Source organism: Alligator sinensis, unplaced genomic scaffold (genome assembly GCF_000455745.1).
Source record: "Alligator sinensis unplaced genomic scaffold, ASM45574v1 scaffold597_1, whole genome shotgun sequence".
Classification (NCBI taxonomy): domain Eukaryota; kingdom Metazoa; phylum Chordata; order Crocodylia; family Alligatoridae; genus Alligator; species Alligator sinensis.
In genome coordinates, this window is record NW_005842074.1 from 2,374,756 (window position 1) to 2,390,734 (window position 15,979).

The 15,979-nt window shown below is 41.0% G+C and overlaps 1 protein-coding gene and 1 long non-coding RNA gene across 3 annotated transcripts in view; one reads left to right on the forward strand and one right to left on the reverse strand.

Annotated features, from left to right (window-relative positions):
• The window catches only part of NDUFV2 (NADH:ubiquinone oxidoreductase core subunit V2), a 47,924-nt gene extending 39,610 nt beyond the window's left edge, over positions 1 to 8,314 (forward strand). For both annotated transcript variants that reach the window (XM_006023660.3, XM_025204243.1), the window contains 2 exons: positions 6,927 to 7,003; positions 8,157 to 8,314. In XM_006023660.3, the coding sequence (XP_006023722.1) occupies positions 6,927 to 7,003; positions 8,157 to 8,250 (171 nt within the window). In that variant the 3' untranslated portion in view covers positions 8,251 to 8,314. The remainder of the gene's footprint in view (positions 1 to 6,926; positions 7,004 to 8,156) is intronic.
• LOC102378369 overlaps positions 8,033 to 15,979 on the reverse strand; it is a 10,058-nt gene continuing 2,111 nt past the window's right edge. The window contains exon 2 of the long non-coding RNA XR_003094040.1: positions 8,033 to 8,244. This is a non-coding gene — a long non-coding RNA (uncharacterized LOC102378369). The remainder of the gene's footprint in view (positions 8,245 to 15,979) is intronic.

The following is a 15,979-nucleotide window of genomic DNA, read 5'->3' on the forward strand; positions in this document are numbered from 1 at the left end:
GTCATGCATCTGCTGATGCACGATAAAGTGCCATTAACTTTTCTGATGGCTTCGTCACACTGCCGACTCATGTTCATCTTGGAGTCCACTAGGACTCCAAGATCCCTTTCCGCTTCCGAGCCACCAAGCAGGTCATTTCCTAGGTAATAGGTATGCTGGACATTTTTCCTCCCTAGGTGCAGTACTTTGCATTTCTCCTTGTTGAATTGCATTCTGTTGTTTTCTGCCCATATGTCCAACCTGTCCAGGTCTGCTTGTAGTTGTTCCCTGCCCTCCGGCATGTCCACTTCTCCCCACAGTTTTGTGTCATCCGCAAACTTGGACAGAGTACACTTCACTCCCTCGTCCAAGTCGCTGATGAAGATACTGAAGAGTATCGGTCCAAGGACTGAGCCCTGCGGTTCCATTAGTGTTACCTCAGAAAGATCCTTCGCACTAGATGGGAGGACCGCTGCACCAATGTCAGTATCCTCTTTGCAGCTAACATAGCATTGAGGCAGAGATCAGGAAACATCAACTCTGCTGGGTTGGCCACTCTGTGGATGGCTGACACTCATCTCCTAAAACAAGTCCTCTTCTTTCAACTTAGTCATGGTAAGAGGGCCTGTGGAGGACAGAGGAGCTGCTACAAGTACACCCTGAAAGCATAACTTAAAAGTGGCATTAAGTCTACAAATGGAAGTGCTGGCTGGTAACAGGTCTCAATGGTGATGTACCGTACATCAAGTTACAGCCCACTTCGAAGAGAACTGTCTTGCTCAGGAAGCTGAGAAATGGCAGAGGAGGAAAGAAAGCACACAACGCCCCACCCCAAGGCACCACCTGTCATATCTGTGGAAAAACTTGCAGGGCTGGATTGAACTTCTCAGCCCTCTTAACTCACCAATAATACCCTCCCCCTCCTCCCAGCAGATATCCTTGTATTGAGGGATAGTTGAAGATGTATGTTTAAACATTCTAAGACGCATGTAACCTTTAAATCTGGATGTCCTGGTTTCTTTTTTTAAACAAACTGTTTTTTTGTTCTTACCCTTTCCTGGTACAACCTGAGAGTAAACAGTGTTTTCCCAACTCTGTTACTGGTGGGCTTAAGCCCTAAACCATAGAGTTTACCATATTTACTCAAATCCAAAACCAGGGTCCTCCCCCACCCCCCAGTCAGAATGGGTGATTGTGGGGGAACCGCATCTTAGATTTGAATACCAGCCCAGGGCAGGTGTTGGCTGAGCTTTGGCTTTGGCCCCAGGCTTGGGGTTGAAGGCAGAGCTAAGCCACCACCTGCCCTGCTAGAGCGGACCTGTGCAGTGGAGGAGGCAGAGAGGAAGATGGAGGGTGAGTGTGGGGTAGGGTCGCCATCATAGAGTACATTCCAGTTTTCTGCTATTCTGTTCTGTCCCCTCTATTGATACGAAACCCAACGCCTTTATGTCCTCTATTTTTCTCTTCAAGAGAGAAATCGGATGGCCTTTATGTCCTCCTTTTCTCTTCAAAAGAAAAATAGAGGACATAAAGGCGTCCGATTTCATATCAATAGAGGATAAAGGACAACCGGACTGTAATCTGTGACGGCCCTCATAATGTGGGTGTGACATACCTGTGGTGTGTTGCTTGAGAGTACAGGGGAGACCCCACAGCCTGCCCCTTCCCAGCCACTTGTCCTTTCCTGACCACTTGCCCTCTTTTCTCCCCTCCCTTCCACTTATCTTCAGTTCTAGCTCCAGCCCTAGATTTGCCACCACTGATTAGCTGGGCTGGGCCAGGGCTGGCACATGACAGGCAGGCTAGGCTAGCTGGAGTGACAGGCAGCAGGGGATGAGAGGGTGGGGGCCAATGTGGCAGGGGCAGGTGGGGTGGCTGGGAGGCAGGCAGGGAGGATTAAAGGTTTGGGTCTGGCCCGTTCCTTCCCCTGCCACTGCTATCCCCACCACAGTGGTGGGAGGATGAATTTAAGATGATTCCTCCAATAATTAGATTCTTTACATGTCCAAAATTTTTTTTCCATGTGTATAATCTAATTACTGGTTGTCTTAAATTTGAAGCCATCTTGATTTTGGGTATATCCCTTGCAAAATTCTTGTCTGTAATTCTTATTATTTGTATCACTGGATGCATTTGCATTCATGGCAATACTTAATCCTTTTTTGAATCCTAGTAATCTTTTGGCCTCAGTAACTAGTAAAGATGAGTTCTATTGGTCTGATTGTATAGTGTGTGACAAAACTGATGAAGGAAGCAAATTTTAAAATGTCCTATTGACTTAATTGAACGTTCCCTTTTGTGTGTTACATGAGAGAGTGAATACCAGGCTTCTGTGAGTCATTCATTTCTTTGTAGAGCTTTATCATATCCTCTTTTTTGGGATGCTGTTTCAGAGATGATAGTCTTTTCGGCATCCTTCATATATTGGAGTTTTTCCATGTCAAAACATTCTCATTGCCCATCCTTAGAGACCCACTTTCTGTTTCACCCCTTTTTGATACGGTGTGAGTAGAAGTGAATGTGGGATTTACGATGAGAGTGTGCAATGGTGTAACTGTGTCCTGCCTCCTTCCCTCCATTCCCCAGCCTGTGTCCATTAAGAGAACATAGAGACCTTTTGGGTTATTGAGTCCAGTTCCCTGCTCTTGCAGACAGCAGTATTATAAAATCCTATTCATAAATTTATTGAGCTTTAACTCAAAACCAGTTATTTGCCTCACTCCTCATATTGAGGACTTTCATAACTTTACTCCCCTTTCTATTAGAAACTTGCTAATTTCCAGAGAGTTTATACTCATCTGTTCATGTGCCAGCTTTGTCGGTTAGCTTAAATTTTGTTCTTCTTCCTCTCAGGAGACTTAGAGTGTAGTCATATCCTCAGTCAGTTTATATTTACTAAGTTACATAGCCAAACCCCTTCAGCCTCTCTTCTTAAGATAAATCCATCTTCCCCTAATCATCCTAATAGCCATTCTCTGCACCTGTTTGAATGTATTTTTCATGAAGATATAGATAACCAGAACTATATGCATAATTCTGTAGTATTTGCCCAGTACTTTGTACAACAGCATTAATACTTTCCTATCTCCGTTTGAAACATGTCAGCTGATATGTCTTAGGGTTGTGGATTTCTTCACATGTAACTTTTTTCCCTGTTTTTATTAACCACTACTAAACCACTGAGGATAAGTCTTCATTATGAAATCCGCAGTGATAATGCATCTTTTTCTTGATGTAAAAATATATACTGTTTGAGTAGTTCAGATTATTTCTTCCAGTGTTTTGGTACATTTTTCAGTATTGAATTTCAGCTGTCAAGGCGATAACTTTTTACCTAGCATTGCTTATGTTTCTTTGCAGCTTGTCAAAATATTGGTTGGTGGTGTGTTTATGTAGTTTGAAGTCTTACTTGTCACCTCCTTTTTCAGATCATTAATAATATAGTGATTTTAGTAAAACTCTTGTGACGTTCCGTGAACCTTTTGCCTTAATATTATTACTTACTCTTTTTTTTTGCCTCTCTTTAGTTTCTAATCCTTGCTACTACTTTTCCTTTCACTGCAGTTTAATGAATTTTTATTGGTCATTTTTGCACCTTGCTCTCAAGAAAACTTTCACCAGTTGTTTTGCTGCCTGGGCCTTTCTTTTCTAGGACTAATATTTCAGGAGTTAAAGGATGTTAATTGCTATTGAAAGTGCCAAAAAAATAAGTTTGTGAAAAGTTTAGAGCCTTAAAAAAGCAATGTGTAGTTCTGAAAGAAATTGTGTTGTCTTTCACTTAAAGTGAAAGTATGCAAGGAATACAGTGTAACAGGTGCTGGGTGCACCTGTTACTTTAAGAAGGCAGAGGGCTGTGGAAGGACCAGAGTCAAGCAGGAGAGCACATGACCAGAAAGGGGCAGAGCTTAACTGGGAGATAAGCCCCAGGCCAGGGCTGGGGCAGGCAGTCTCACCCTGGCTGCTGATATGGAAGGAGCTCCTGAGCATGCCGCCGACAGTGGGAGAATATGTACTCCCAGGAGTTAAGAGTAGGCAGCCTTAGAGCTGGGCTAGGGCCTGGTGGCTTAGGGATTGAGACAAGGGGCAGTGATGGTCTCAACAGGCCTAGGAGGAAGGAGTCAGAGAGGGCTCAGGCCCAGGAGCAGGGCAGATTGAATGGTAACATCTGCAAGACATGGGCATGGTGTAAGGGGCGGTTGGAGCCATGTAATAAGCCCTTAAGGAGCTGAATAGTGATACCTGAAAAGCAGCATGAAATTGAGGATCCCTGGGGTAGCTTCCCTTTCCAAGGATTTAATAACAACAAGGCATGGCAGGTGAGGAGAAGGGGAGCAAGTCTGAGAACCGAGGCAGAGCAGGGGCCAAGCAGCTACCCCTGGGATCAGCACCTGTTACATACAGTATAATGATATTGCATTCATTATATTAAAAAGCTCTGAAGAGGTTTCTTAAAAAATATTTTTCTTGGCAAATTTGGTCAAGTTAATAGGTTCTTCTTCCTCTTTTCCCACAGTGGTAAGAGTACTGACTAGTGGGATGCGACAGTTCAGGAATACCACAGTAAAGAAAATGAATTCTAGTTTTAAGATGGAATTCAGATCATGCTGTGGCTTCCCTCTCATGTTTCCTTTGACATAATTATTTTGCACTGATTATTCAGCTGGCTGGGTATAGTATGCATTGCTGTACTAGGGAAATCCATAATCATGCTTTTGATAGAAAAATCAGTTTTGTTCTTGGCTACTGACCAATCATCTCTTAGTGCTTGTATGTATTTCAAAACATACAACATGTAATAATGGTAGAAAGGAAACAGTCCATTTTTCTACCACAATGCTCCACTTACCCTCTCAATTACAAGGGGCGCTGTGGGAAACCCTTCAAAGGGATTTGTCTTCAAAGAAAGGGAAGGGAAGATCCTGAATGGTATTTAAAGGCAAAAGCATAGAAATGGGACAGAAGAAAGAACTAGTATACAGAACAAAGTTGGTTGACTTCATTATTTTTTTTTCTTCTTAACATTTTCGGTGTAGCAAATATACCTGATGGGATTTTTTATCTTTGTTACATTTCTAAACATCCCCACTAGTTCTGAATTGTTCATGTACATGATTAATGTAGGTTTTAATGGAACGATGAGTTGTAATACATTTAAGACAGACAAGGTTCTTTGGATAGATGTGATATCTTTTATTAGACCAACTACCCAAAGAACCTTGTCTGTCTTTATGTCCTTAGACCAACACGGCTACAACTAACAACCCTAACAAACTTACGAGAATTTCAGTTTGGGCTGGATTTGAATCTACTTTGGCAATATTTTAAACATTGCAGATTTTGCCTGTATAATTAGAGGTGCACTGATGCATCAGTCTGATTTTGGATCGGCATTGATATTAAGAAAATTTACTATATTGGACATCGGCCATATCGGGCCGATAAATGCCCCCATGCATGTGCACAGCTGCAGTGCAGCTTGTAGGCAGTGAGGAGCACAGCTTGGCAGTGTGGATAGCTGGTAAGTCTGGTGTGGTGGAAGGGAAGAGGGGAGGGAAGGGAAATGTGGGGGGCAGATCAAGGCCCCTGCAGGGAGGGAGGGAGTGGGGCTGGGGCAAGTGCTGCCCAGCTGAGGCAGGTATGGGACGGAGCCACGGCTCATCCAGGGGGCACAGAGAAGGGTAAGGTGGCTCCTGCTGCTGTGTGCCACTCGTCCAGGAGCCGCTAGTCCAGTGGCTCTTCTGGTGCTCGCCTGCTTGTGCGGCAGCTCCTGCTGCTCGTCCTGAAGGGCACAGGAGGGGTCATGTGCCCCCAGATCTGCACAGGGCAGGGTAGGCTGGGGCCGGGGCTGCACCAAACTCTTTCTGGCAGAGCAGTCTGTGCTGGGAAGAGGGCCGAGGGGGGGGCTGCAGTTACAAATTCACTGTAACCCCTTCCCAGCACAGCTTTGGCCCCACCCTACACAGATCTGGGGGCACGTGCCCCCCACCCTCATGCCCTCCCATACTAGTGGCAGGAGTCACTGGGTGAGCACCAGACCAGTGGCTCCTGGATAAGCGGCCCACGGTGTTGGGAGCTGCCTTTCCCCCACCCCCGCACCCCACCCAGATGAGCTGCATGCCCATCCTATGCCCACCATAGCTGGGCAGCACTTGCCCCAGCCTCTGCTCCAGCCCTCCCTCCCCACAGAGGCCTTGATCTCGCACCCTCCAGGCCCCTTCCCTCCCCTCTCCTCTTCCACCACTCCAGACTTACCAGCTGGAGGCAGCACTCCACGCTGCTGGGCTGTGTATTGGAAATCAAATCAGTATTGGCCAATATGCCTTCTTAAAAATCCGCTATCGGTATTGGCCTCAAAAATCTCTATTGATGCACCCCTGCGTATAATCATACTGTTAAAAAAACAAAGAAACCCAAAATTAATCCATTTGAATGAAATGGGTCTTTAAAGTGCAACATTTTTCTTTAAAAAAAATTGAGACAAAACACAAATCTGACTTTTTTTAAAATTATTTTTCACCCACAACTTTGAGCACAGTGAAACTAGTTTTAATTGTCTAGGCAACTGCAGGTATAATGACAGGCAGATAGATCTCCTTTCTACAAGAATAAGTTAACCTGCAGTCACTTTCATAATATGTTTGTTATGTGCAAGTTCAACAGATATAGGTGATCTAAAATTAGCTGGTTTAAAATCCATTAAAATGTATTTATTATTATATTAGTTTATCATGAAACTTCTAGTCTTAGTTTTGCTAATTCTTTAAACCTGGATAGATATTAACTGATATGGTCAGATTGATTATCTGTCTTGTATTGAAAATGGTGAAGAATTTTTGGTTAATAGGTAAAAGGACTGTTAATTTGAGATATTGTGAATACTGCATATTGGCACAATTGATGACAATTCTACATTTTGTTTTAATATTATATGGTCTCTTTTATTATAGGAAGATTTGACACCAAAAGATATTGAAGACATAATTGATGAACTTAAGGCTGGCAGAGTTCCCAAACCTGGTCCAAGGTACTTTGTATAACAAGAGCTGAGTAATTAGAAATAGCTTTATGGGGGGAAGAGATTTATTTTAGTGTCTAGTGAACTAGTGTGAAAGGGGACTGAGGTGGTACAGCTGCTAAGGTGGTTGACAAACCAGAGTTTGCAAGTTTAAGGCCATAGTAGAAGTGCTTATGGCGTGGCCCTGTCACATTCCAACAAATCTGTAAATTTTGCTAAATACCTTGTCACACAAGGACACAAAAAAGATGGAAAGTTTCTGTGAAAGGTATTGGATTATATACAGTAGAAACAAAGGCTTCACTGTTTAGTGAAGTAAAGGTACAAGCTTTTCCATGTGTCTGAATCTGAATATAAAGAGGACTGGGCAAACTGTTGAGGAAAGTTTTTCATTTTTGGTCTTTTAAGACTGCCAACAGGAGCACTTAAAGAGGTGAGGGCTCTGACATGGCTGGGAGACCCATAACTAGATGTTTTGCCTAGAGTACATAAACACACTACTAATCTGTGCTGTATTTGAACCTCCTAAAAAGCTCATTTCTCTGTTACCTACTGTTCCCGAACCATTTTGTAGGTGTAGGAATGTGTAGCTAGGAGAGCTAATTATTGATATATATTTAGAAGTATTATGTATTATTGATTTTTGTAAGCAGACTACAGTAATTGAGGAAAAAATACAGCTTTCAGGTAACACAGAAATGAATGAAACATTATGTTGCCTTCTGGTGTTGACTAGATTAAAAAGGGGTGTTAAACCCATGGACCACAAGTTAGGTCTGGTCCGCATTGCCATGTCATCTGGCCCATGGGATTTTTCATGGGTCTGAAAATTTGGTGGGAGGTGAGTGGTGGTACTGTTCCCCTGCTTCCCAATTTCCAGACCTGTGGGGAGAGCCCTACAGGCTGGATAGCGTGACTGTATGCATGATGCCCTAGGGCCCAAGGCATCCCGCAGACTGGCTGTGCACCACTCATCTGGCCCACAGTGCCAAAAGGTTGAGCACCACTGCTATAAAGTATTCAGATGCTTGACACTGCTTGAATTAGAAAAATAGCAGACCCAAGTTTGAGTCAGACTACTTTAATCCTTTGGATAAATGACAATTGTTACAATACTGAGTAGTTATTTAAAAACAAATCTGATAGATCTTTTTCTTTCCAGGAGTGAGCGATTTTCTTGTGAACCAGCTGGTGGTCTTACATCTCTGACTGAACCACCCAAGGGACCTGGATTTGGAGTTCGAGCAGATCTATAAGGATTGATGTAATAAATTATAAAATCACAAGTTGTATGAGAATAATAAAACTACTTTCCACTCATTAAACGACCATTATGATATGTTTAAACCTTTTTTTAAAGGTAAAATAGCAACAGCAGTAAAATACAGTTAACAATACGAAATGCTAAAATCACCATCTTCAGATTTCTAACCCACTGCAGTAGGGCAAACCCTAAGTAACCAGTTTGGTGGAACGGAAGAAGTAGTTTATGATAAAGCATCATAATATGTAACAATTCCCGTCAAAGTACTTTTGTGAGTTTCCCTGATCTTTTATTTATAAAGGTTCTTTCAGTGAAGGAGAAGCTGACTAATTAGCTGCATACCTAGTGCTGGCGCACACTCAGATACACTGGAAACAATTTTTTCCCCATACGTAACTTCCCTTTATTATGTGTTACTATAGTAGAAATGCTTTATGGACATACCATTCTTTTTATTTAAACCGTTTTTTAAACATTTGTTGGATTAAGTAAAGACATGTTTAATTCTCAATAATGCCATGTTATGAAGAACTAGAGATGACCTTTTAAAGGTACAGGAAAATATAAGTGGAATGCACACATAGAACAGCTGGTCTCCAATGATATATTAAGTAACAATGCATAAAAAAACCACCTTCTGTCCAAATTTATTATTGACCACAGTCAAAGTGTGCAGTTAGAGGATGGCGTGCAAGATATTTTTATAATGCATCTTAATTTTGCTATATGAAATGTCAGTTCTTTGGTCCATGGAAGGCAGTGGGTGTGTGGCTAGGCCCAGGTGAAGGGTTCTGACCACCCGTGTCTGCCTGCCCAGTGTTCAGTTTAGGAGTTGGCAGACATGGGTGAGCAGCGTTGCCAGACAAGCCAAGGCCTTTTAAGTGCTGTAAAACAGACTGGAAATTGACACAGACCTTTTGGAAAAGCTATTATTTAAGAACAAAGTGTGCTACAAACCTTTAAAATTATGAATATAACTGTTCTTGGAGTCCATGTTGACAACTGCATTCAAAATTAAGACAAATATTAATTGAAGTGTGAATCTTTAATAGTGTTCATAACATGGCTTACATTTTCAATTTGAGACCATCTGAAAGTCCTGGTCCGGTAACTCTTTTGGACCTGGGTGAGTAGTCGGCTAGATAGTCAAGTTGGCCCTTTTACTTTTGTTTTCTTATTAATCTTGTGATTCATCTCTGATCTCATTGTTTTGTGTTTGCTGCCACTGTTAATGAGCAGGAGACTGGTAATAGCATCTTTTTCTTTTTGACCTGGGCTTTTTTTATCTATCTAGTTGTCAGATGGTTTTTTGGTATTTTAGTCAACAGAATAACACTATGCAGTTTGTTTCTACATAAAATATTAGTGTAACCTGTTATGATGGTGTATGCATTTGGTAGAAGAACTGTTTTCCACAATCATGAACAGGAAAGAAAGATGGCCTATGAAATAGTTTCAGTACGAATGTGGTCTTCCTACTAAAAGATTTAAAATTATTCCTTATACCATATTTCCAATTGAGGAGAAAGTTATGACAAATAGCATACCTTTTCTGAAATCAATCATCTATATGGTAGTCTCCAGCTTTCTACATAAGTGCAAAAACCAGTGAAACAAAAATAGTTAACTATCATAGCACACAATTATACTAAAATTATTTCCCTATCCCATATAAAACCCTAATTAAATGTTGAAAAATGTCTATTTTCTTGGCTTCAGAAATTTAGCAAGCTATTCATTCCCTGCAGCAGTCCCAAACATAGTGTATGCCTCCTGAAAACGTGTAAAGGCAAGTTAGTGACCTCGACATATACTGCATTTCCTGATGTTCTTTGTGCAACTGCTGTTATGACAAAGTCCACAGCATATGTTCTAACCACAACACTCACAAAGTCAAGTGGCATGTCATAACTTATATTGCTTGAAATAAATTGTATATGGTGCTATAGTAGTATATTTTCCCCTTTTCAAATATACATTTTTATACTTTAAAAAAATAAACCTCATCACCTTTTAGTTTCCATGAATGCTGCCATAAAGAACCTTTGCAGTGGTAGTATTTTCAGTGTTATCTGTATGATGTGCTCTTGTAGTAGCTGTGCAAGTTGTAACTTGCAGTTATCTAGTACTACTTTAATAATAATCTTCAAATACTTTCAAATATTAGACCTTATAAAGCAAGCACTTTTTTTTATAAAAAATCAATTTGAGTAAAGTGGCTTGTTTCAGGATTTTTCTACATCGAAAAGCCAAATAAGCGGTAAGTGGTCCATAACTGGTGAAGTGCCAGTGGTCCAGCGTGCCACACTAGCAATCCAGTTTTGTGTGATGCTTAAGCTTGAGTTCTCCATTTGAGCTCTACTACAGCATTGCAGTTGCTCTATCTTATGAGCCCTTATTCTAAAGCTCATGATGATGATCTCTGAAAACAATTGCTTCTGGGAGGTATCACAAGCTTATTAAGGAGTCAAGCCCTCTATGAGCAAAGACAAAAAATCTGTAAGTCTTTAGTTGTTGGGGCTGTATCCAAGACTTTTTCAAAAGAGACCAACATGGCAGTTTTGGAAAGTGAGTGGCAAAACATCCAAGGTAACTAGCAAATGGAAAAACAGTTGATTATAGTTTTTCGGTGGTGGTCATAAGTGCATTTTCTAGCTTCCTTTCCTTCTGGTTCCATACAATACTCAGATTCTAAGTACTGAGGTGTTCTGTTTTGTGTTGTTTTGTTTTGTTTTGTTTTGGGGGGGGGGGGTTATGGTCCAAACCATGACAGCAGAATGGCCAGACATTTGTTTTCAGGTCCTGAGAGAGAGAATAGCGAGTATAACTTTAAAACGTGGAAGATTTTTCTGTATTCCTTTGATCAGCTAGAATAACTGTGCCCAAATATGTGGAATAGTCCACTGGAACAATGCAGCAAATACCCTAAGAAGTTGGATATCTCGGCTAGTTAGTTAGCTGGCTGTGTGGTCAGGGATTGCATAGTGGGCATTATGTTGTTTTGCAATAAAGAATGTATAAGAAGGTATACGAAAAGTGCACATTATAATCAAAGGATATAAGCAATTTAAATATATTTTATGTTCAGGAGGTACATTTGGACCTGTGTGCCCATTCTGTGTCTTCTCTTTTCTCTCAATTAACTCTCTTTAAGTGTGTTCGCTGAAAGGGCTGCCATATGTGTGCTTTGCGGCAGACTAAAGATAGGAGAAAAATCATTGGAGATTCTGTAGCTGCCTTACTTAAAGGAAAATACACAGGCTTTACTGAATTAAATACAAATGAAATACAATCACCAGATACACTATAGTGAGTTAATTTTTAATACTGTTCCATTTCCAGTTTTCAGCATGCAAGTGAAAACAAAAAGGGTTAAATTGTTCACTTGTAACAACTTGGTGATTAAATGCAACCATATTTGTATACATAACCTATATGTAGAAGGAGGTGACTTTAGTAGTTCCTGCAAAGGCTAACAATTTTGCCCTGGAATCTGTTGCATATATTGGTATGACCTGTAGTTTGCACTTCATACCATGTCCCCACCATCATGGCAGCATGCTGCCTTCTGTCAGAATGCTTCTTCATGCTCTGATTGGCTGTTTGTCAGACAATCAGAGCGTGACTAAAGCATTACAGACAGACAGACAGACGCAGGCTTTTCTAATACTAGAATTCCTATTGGGACTACTGGTCTCTCATTGTTCTCTTTTCCTGATTCCAGAAATAGTAGCCAACATTTCCCCTATTTTGTTGCTTGAATTAGTCTAGTCTCTCACACCTATGTCTTACTTTGTTCACAGACCTTAACATGAGATCTAAGTTTTGTTATGTGCCCAGAAATTAAGTTTTCCTTGCTGTTTCATTTCCTTACCCTCACTAGGATATCTGCAGTGTGTATTAGTGATAGCTTTATGAATCCTATACCTTATTAGTGTTTATATTCATTCTGATGAAAGAGTATATAGAGTGGTTAAAAGATTTCGTATCAGCTGCTGGTTATCATTGGACAACCACAGTGCAGGAGATGTGTTAAATGCAAAACAAGTAATGACTGTTGCAATAGGCAGACATTTCTTGAAGTAGCAAGGAAAATACCAGAAGTAACAATTTCAGTTCAGTTTCAGATTCCAATACCTTTTTGCAAGGGTCTCTCCTTCAACCAGATTTAGAATTCACCCATGTGAGGTATATGGGGAAGGAACATTTTAACTAGAGTAATTAGTATTACCTATTACAGGGCATATGGCCCCTTTGAAAACATTTTTGTGGGGTCCAAGAAAAAAATTAATTTCCAGACAAGGGGGATGGCTGAGAAAACTGTACTATGGAGGCACTGACTGCTTTGTTGCCTCCCCCCACCCCTGCAATGTAACTCTCAAGGGTCTGAGGGAAGATTAGTTGAAGTTGCCACTAGATTTCTAGTAGCAAAAGTCAAGTCAAACAACTGCTGATATGGGAAGTGCATTCCCCTGATCCTCATGACTTGCGCTGCAGCCACTACTAATATATCCATCCATCCAGAACACGCGTGCGTGTGTGTGTGTGTAAAGTATCCATATCCATCCAGAACTTAATTGTTGTATAGGGAATAGTAAGACTGAATGAAAATAAGATTCTACTGAGATCTGAACAGAATGCTAATTAGGTTCCCTGACTCCTTGGTGTGCCAATATAGAAAAAATGTAGCGTGTGCTTGGTTATGTAGTGTCCAGTATGTAATTTCTTACAATAACATTTTTATTGTTGGCCTTTTTATTATACTGTTTGTAATTGCCCCATCAGTTGTTTAGCATTTTTAATTCAGCACGAGGCATCAGATAATGTGCATGCCAATCTAGACACATTTGTCCAAACCGGTAATAGTAGTTTATGCAGCAGGTAAGAGGTTTTCAGGGTAATAGAGGTTTTCAAGGTTGATGCCAAATCAGCGGTACTGTTCAGGTACTGGATTGGTTGAGCTCTAGAGGAAGTTGGCAGCTGCACCTGTGTAACAAGGAAAGGAAGCTACAGCTTTCTGGATATGTTAAAGAGAGGGAAGGAAAGGGAATGGTCTTCTTGTCATGTGATGCTATATCTACCCTTTTATTGAACCCTTATGGCAGCTTTTGTAAGAACCTGGGTAACACTTCCCTTATCTATCAAAACTGTCAAATGTACCTGTGATTGAATTTGCAGTCATATCTGCTGCAGAGGATCCATGCCCTCCTCCCCCAGTTACTTCTCACCCTGAATTGGCTTATCTGCTATTTCTGGATTTCCAATGTTGTTCTGCAGTTAGTATTCGGAGTCTCCTTAGTTGCTTCCTTGCCTTCCTGACTCCTCACATTCAGGACCCATGCTTCTTCTTTATGCACCATTACACCCGGTGTCTTTGGGTTACCTAGAAGCATCTTCTGTCTTAGTGAGAGGATACATCCTTGAGCATTTGGTTCACCTTATAAGTTTTCTTTTCTTGGAGGGGGCCTAGAAGAGCCCCTACTTGTTCTGAACTTTGTTTTATAGAACAGTGGTTTTCAACCTTTTTTCATTTGTGGACCCCTTTGGAAATTTCAAATGAAGGTTTGGACCCCTTTGAATTTTAAGTGTGGGCATGCACATGTTTTTGATTGGTCATAGACATCTTTCGCAGACCCTTTAGCGTCTGTGGACTCCTAGGGTCTAGGGATCACAGGTTTTAAACCAATGATGTAGGACATTCAATCCTGTGGCCCACTCTTGGCCCTGCCTGCCACTCAAATGACAACCATCTCGACCAGTCCATCTGATAGTTGTTTATTAAGTTATCGCAAAATGAGAGCAGCTGCCCTTACAGATGGCCACCAGTGCCCTTAAGACATCCTCAGGCCAGCTGGCAGCACCCTAATAGTAGCCTCCAAGACATGCTAATAACAGCATCAAAGTGAAAATACTGTACAAAGAGCATGCAACTGAACTCCATGGTGAACGAAGTAGTATTTGTATATGAGAAATGACTCCAAGAAATGTTGATCTTTGTGCAACAGAATTGAAAAAGCTGATCAGACAAGCTACCTCAATGCAAAGGAATGTTTGCCTTGTTAGGTCTGTGACACCAGCAATCTATGTCCACATATAGAGAAGGGTGTGTTGGAGGGCCATGCAATGGATAACTGTTCTCAAAACCAGCCTAATTCAAAAGGTGTTCAGAATATATGTACCATCTGAAGCATGTGTAGGGACACAACATGATGTTGGCATACTGCATACTTGAGGAATGAAACGTCAAAATTTCTCTAGCATAGACTAGACCAAAATGCCAGTTCTGCAACAATTCAGGAGAACAGAATCCAAATTTTGTATTTAACTGTTTCCAATGGTGACAACCTTCAGCACTGAGGACTTTTTGTCTTGCTACCTTGTTACATCCAGGTATATTCTTACATGCACTTGACTCTTCTACTTCAAGTCTTCAAGTTATAATTTAAGGGTCAGTCTACACAAGATAATTTTTTTAAATTTAATGTTAAGCTAGTCATAATTATCATTTGAGCATGGCACCACATTTAATACCATCATGCTGACTCCTAGTTTTGCCAGTGTTGCCTCTACTGCACCACTATCTACAAATGTAGATTTTGAAGGGCATTTTTTAGGAAGTTTCCCAAACGCAGACGGGACCTACCATTCCTGCCTCTTAAGGCTGCTATAATTTCAGTTAATGCACAAACCACCTAACTAAATAGTTTTGGGACTACCAGAAAAAAGTGTATACTATTTGACCATTGAATCGTCCCCATTTGGGACTTCACAATCTTGAAAACCCTCCCACAAACTCAAGATAAACTAAACCTGCCATCAGTACTACTTCAGAGACAAAAAAGTAACTTAATCACATTTCTTTTATTAATTTGTATGTCGCCTTCCCCAAAAATGGCTGAGGTGGTTTATAACAAAAAACAATATACAAATACTATAATGAAATGTTGACAGCAGTAAGGAGAGAGTTCTAGGTCTAGTTGATATGTGCATTGAAAAGTACCTCCTAAAGTATTTAAACCTTTCCTACCTTTTCCCTCAATACAAGAGGCTGTGAAAACGGGATCAAAAGGGTACAAAAAAGTGGCTGTTGTCCCCTGAGATGCATGGTGGTGCGTGCACAGGGAGATGAAGTATTGGATGGAGGGGAGGAAGCAGTTTGAAAGGCACCTTTTACAAGTTTGCAGGAGAAGCTTAGAGCAGTGATTTTTCAAGCAGGGTGCCTTGAGAGCCTTTCAGGGGTGCTGGGACACGCCACACAAAGTTAGCCATTAGGCGTGCAAACACTAGTTCACAAGATTGAAACCTCTGGGTTTAACAGGAATCCATGGTCTCAAAAAACCTGCCGTTTCATAGATTCATAGAAGTTAGGGGCTGCAGCTTTTTCAAGTCCTTTGCAACAAAAGAATGGAAAAGTATTTTTTCTATAGTCAGAAAAACAAGAGTTTTAAAACTTTTCCGAGTTGGTATTTTCCAAAGGGAGCCTCAAGTTGAATAAGGGGTGCCTTGAGTTAAAAAAGTTGAGAACCACTGTCTTAGAACGTTGGTTCTTAACCTTGCTAGACTTGAGGAAAATGCCAGTTCTTCACTGGTTTTGCCTTCACTAGGAAAATACTAGATCAGTTCTTCTGTTGCAAAAAACTGGTGAAGACCACAACAGAGCAGAATGCTTTTAACACTAGGGATCCCTGTTTGAAATCTCTGGGCACATCCCTGTAAGCAGG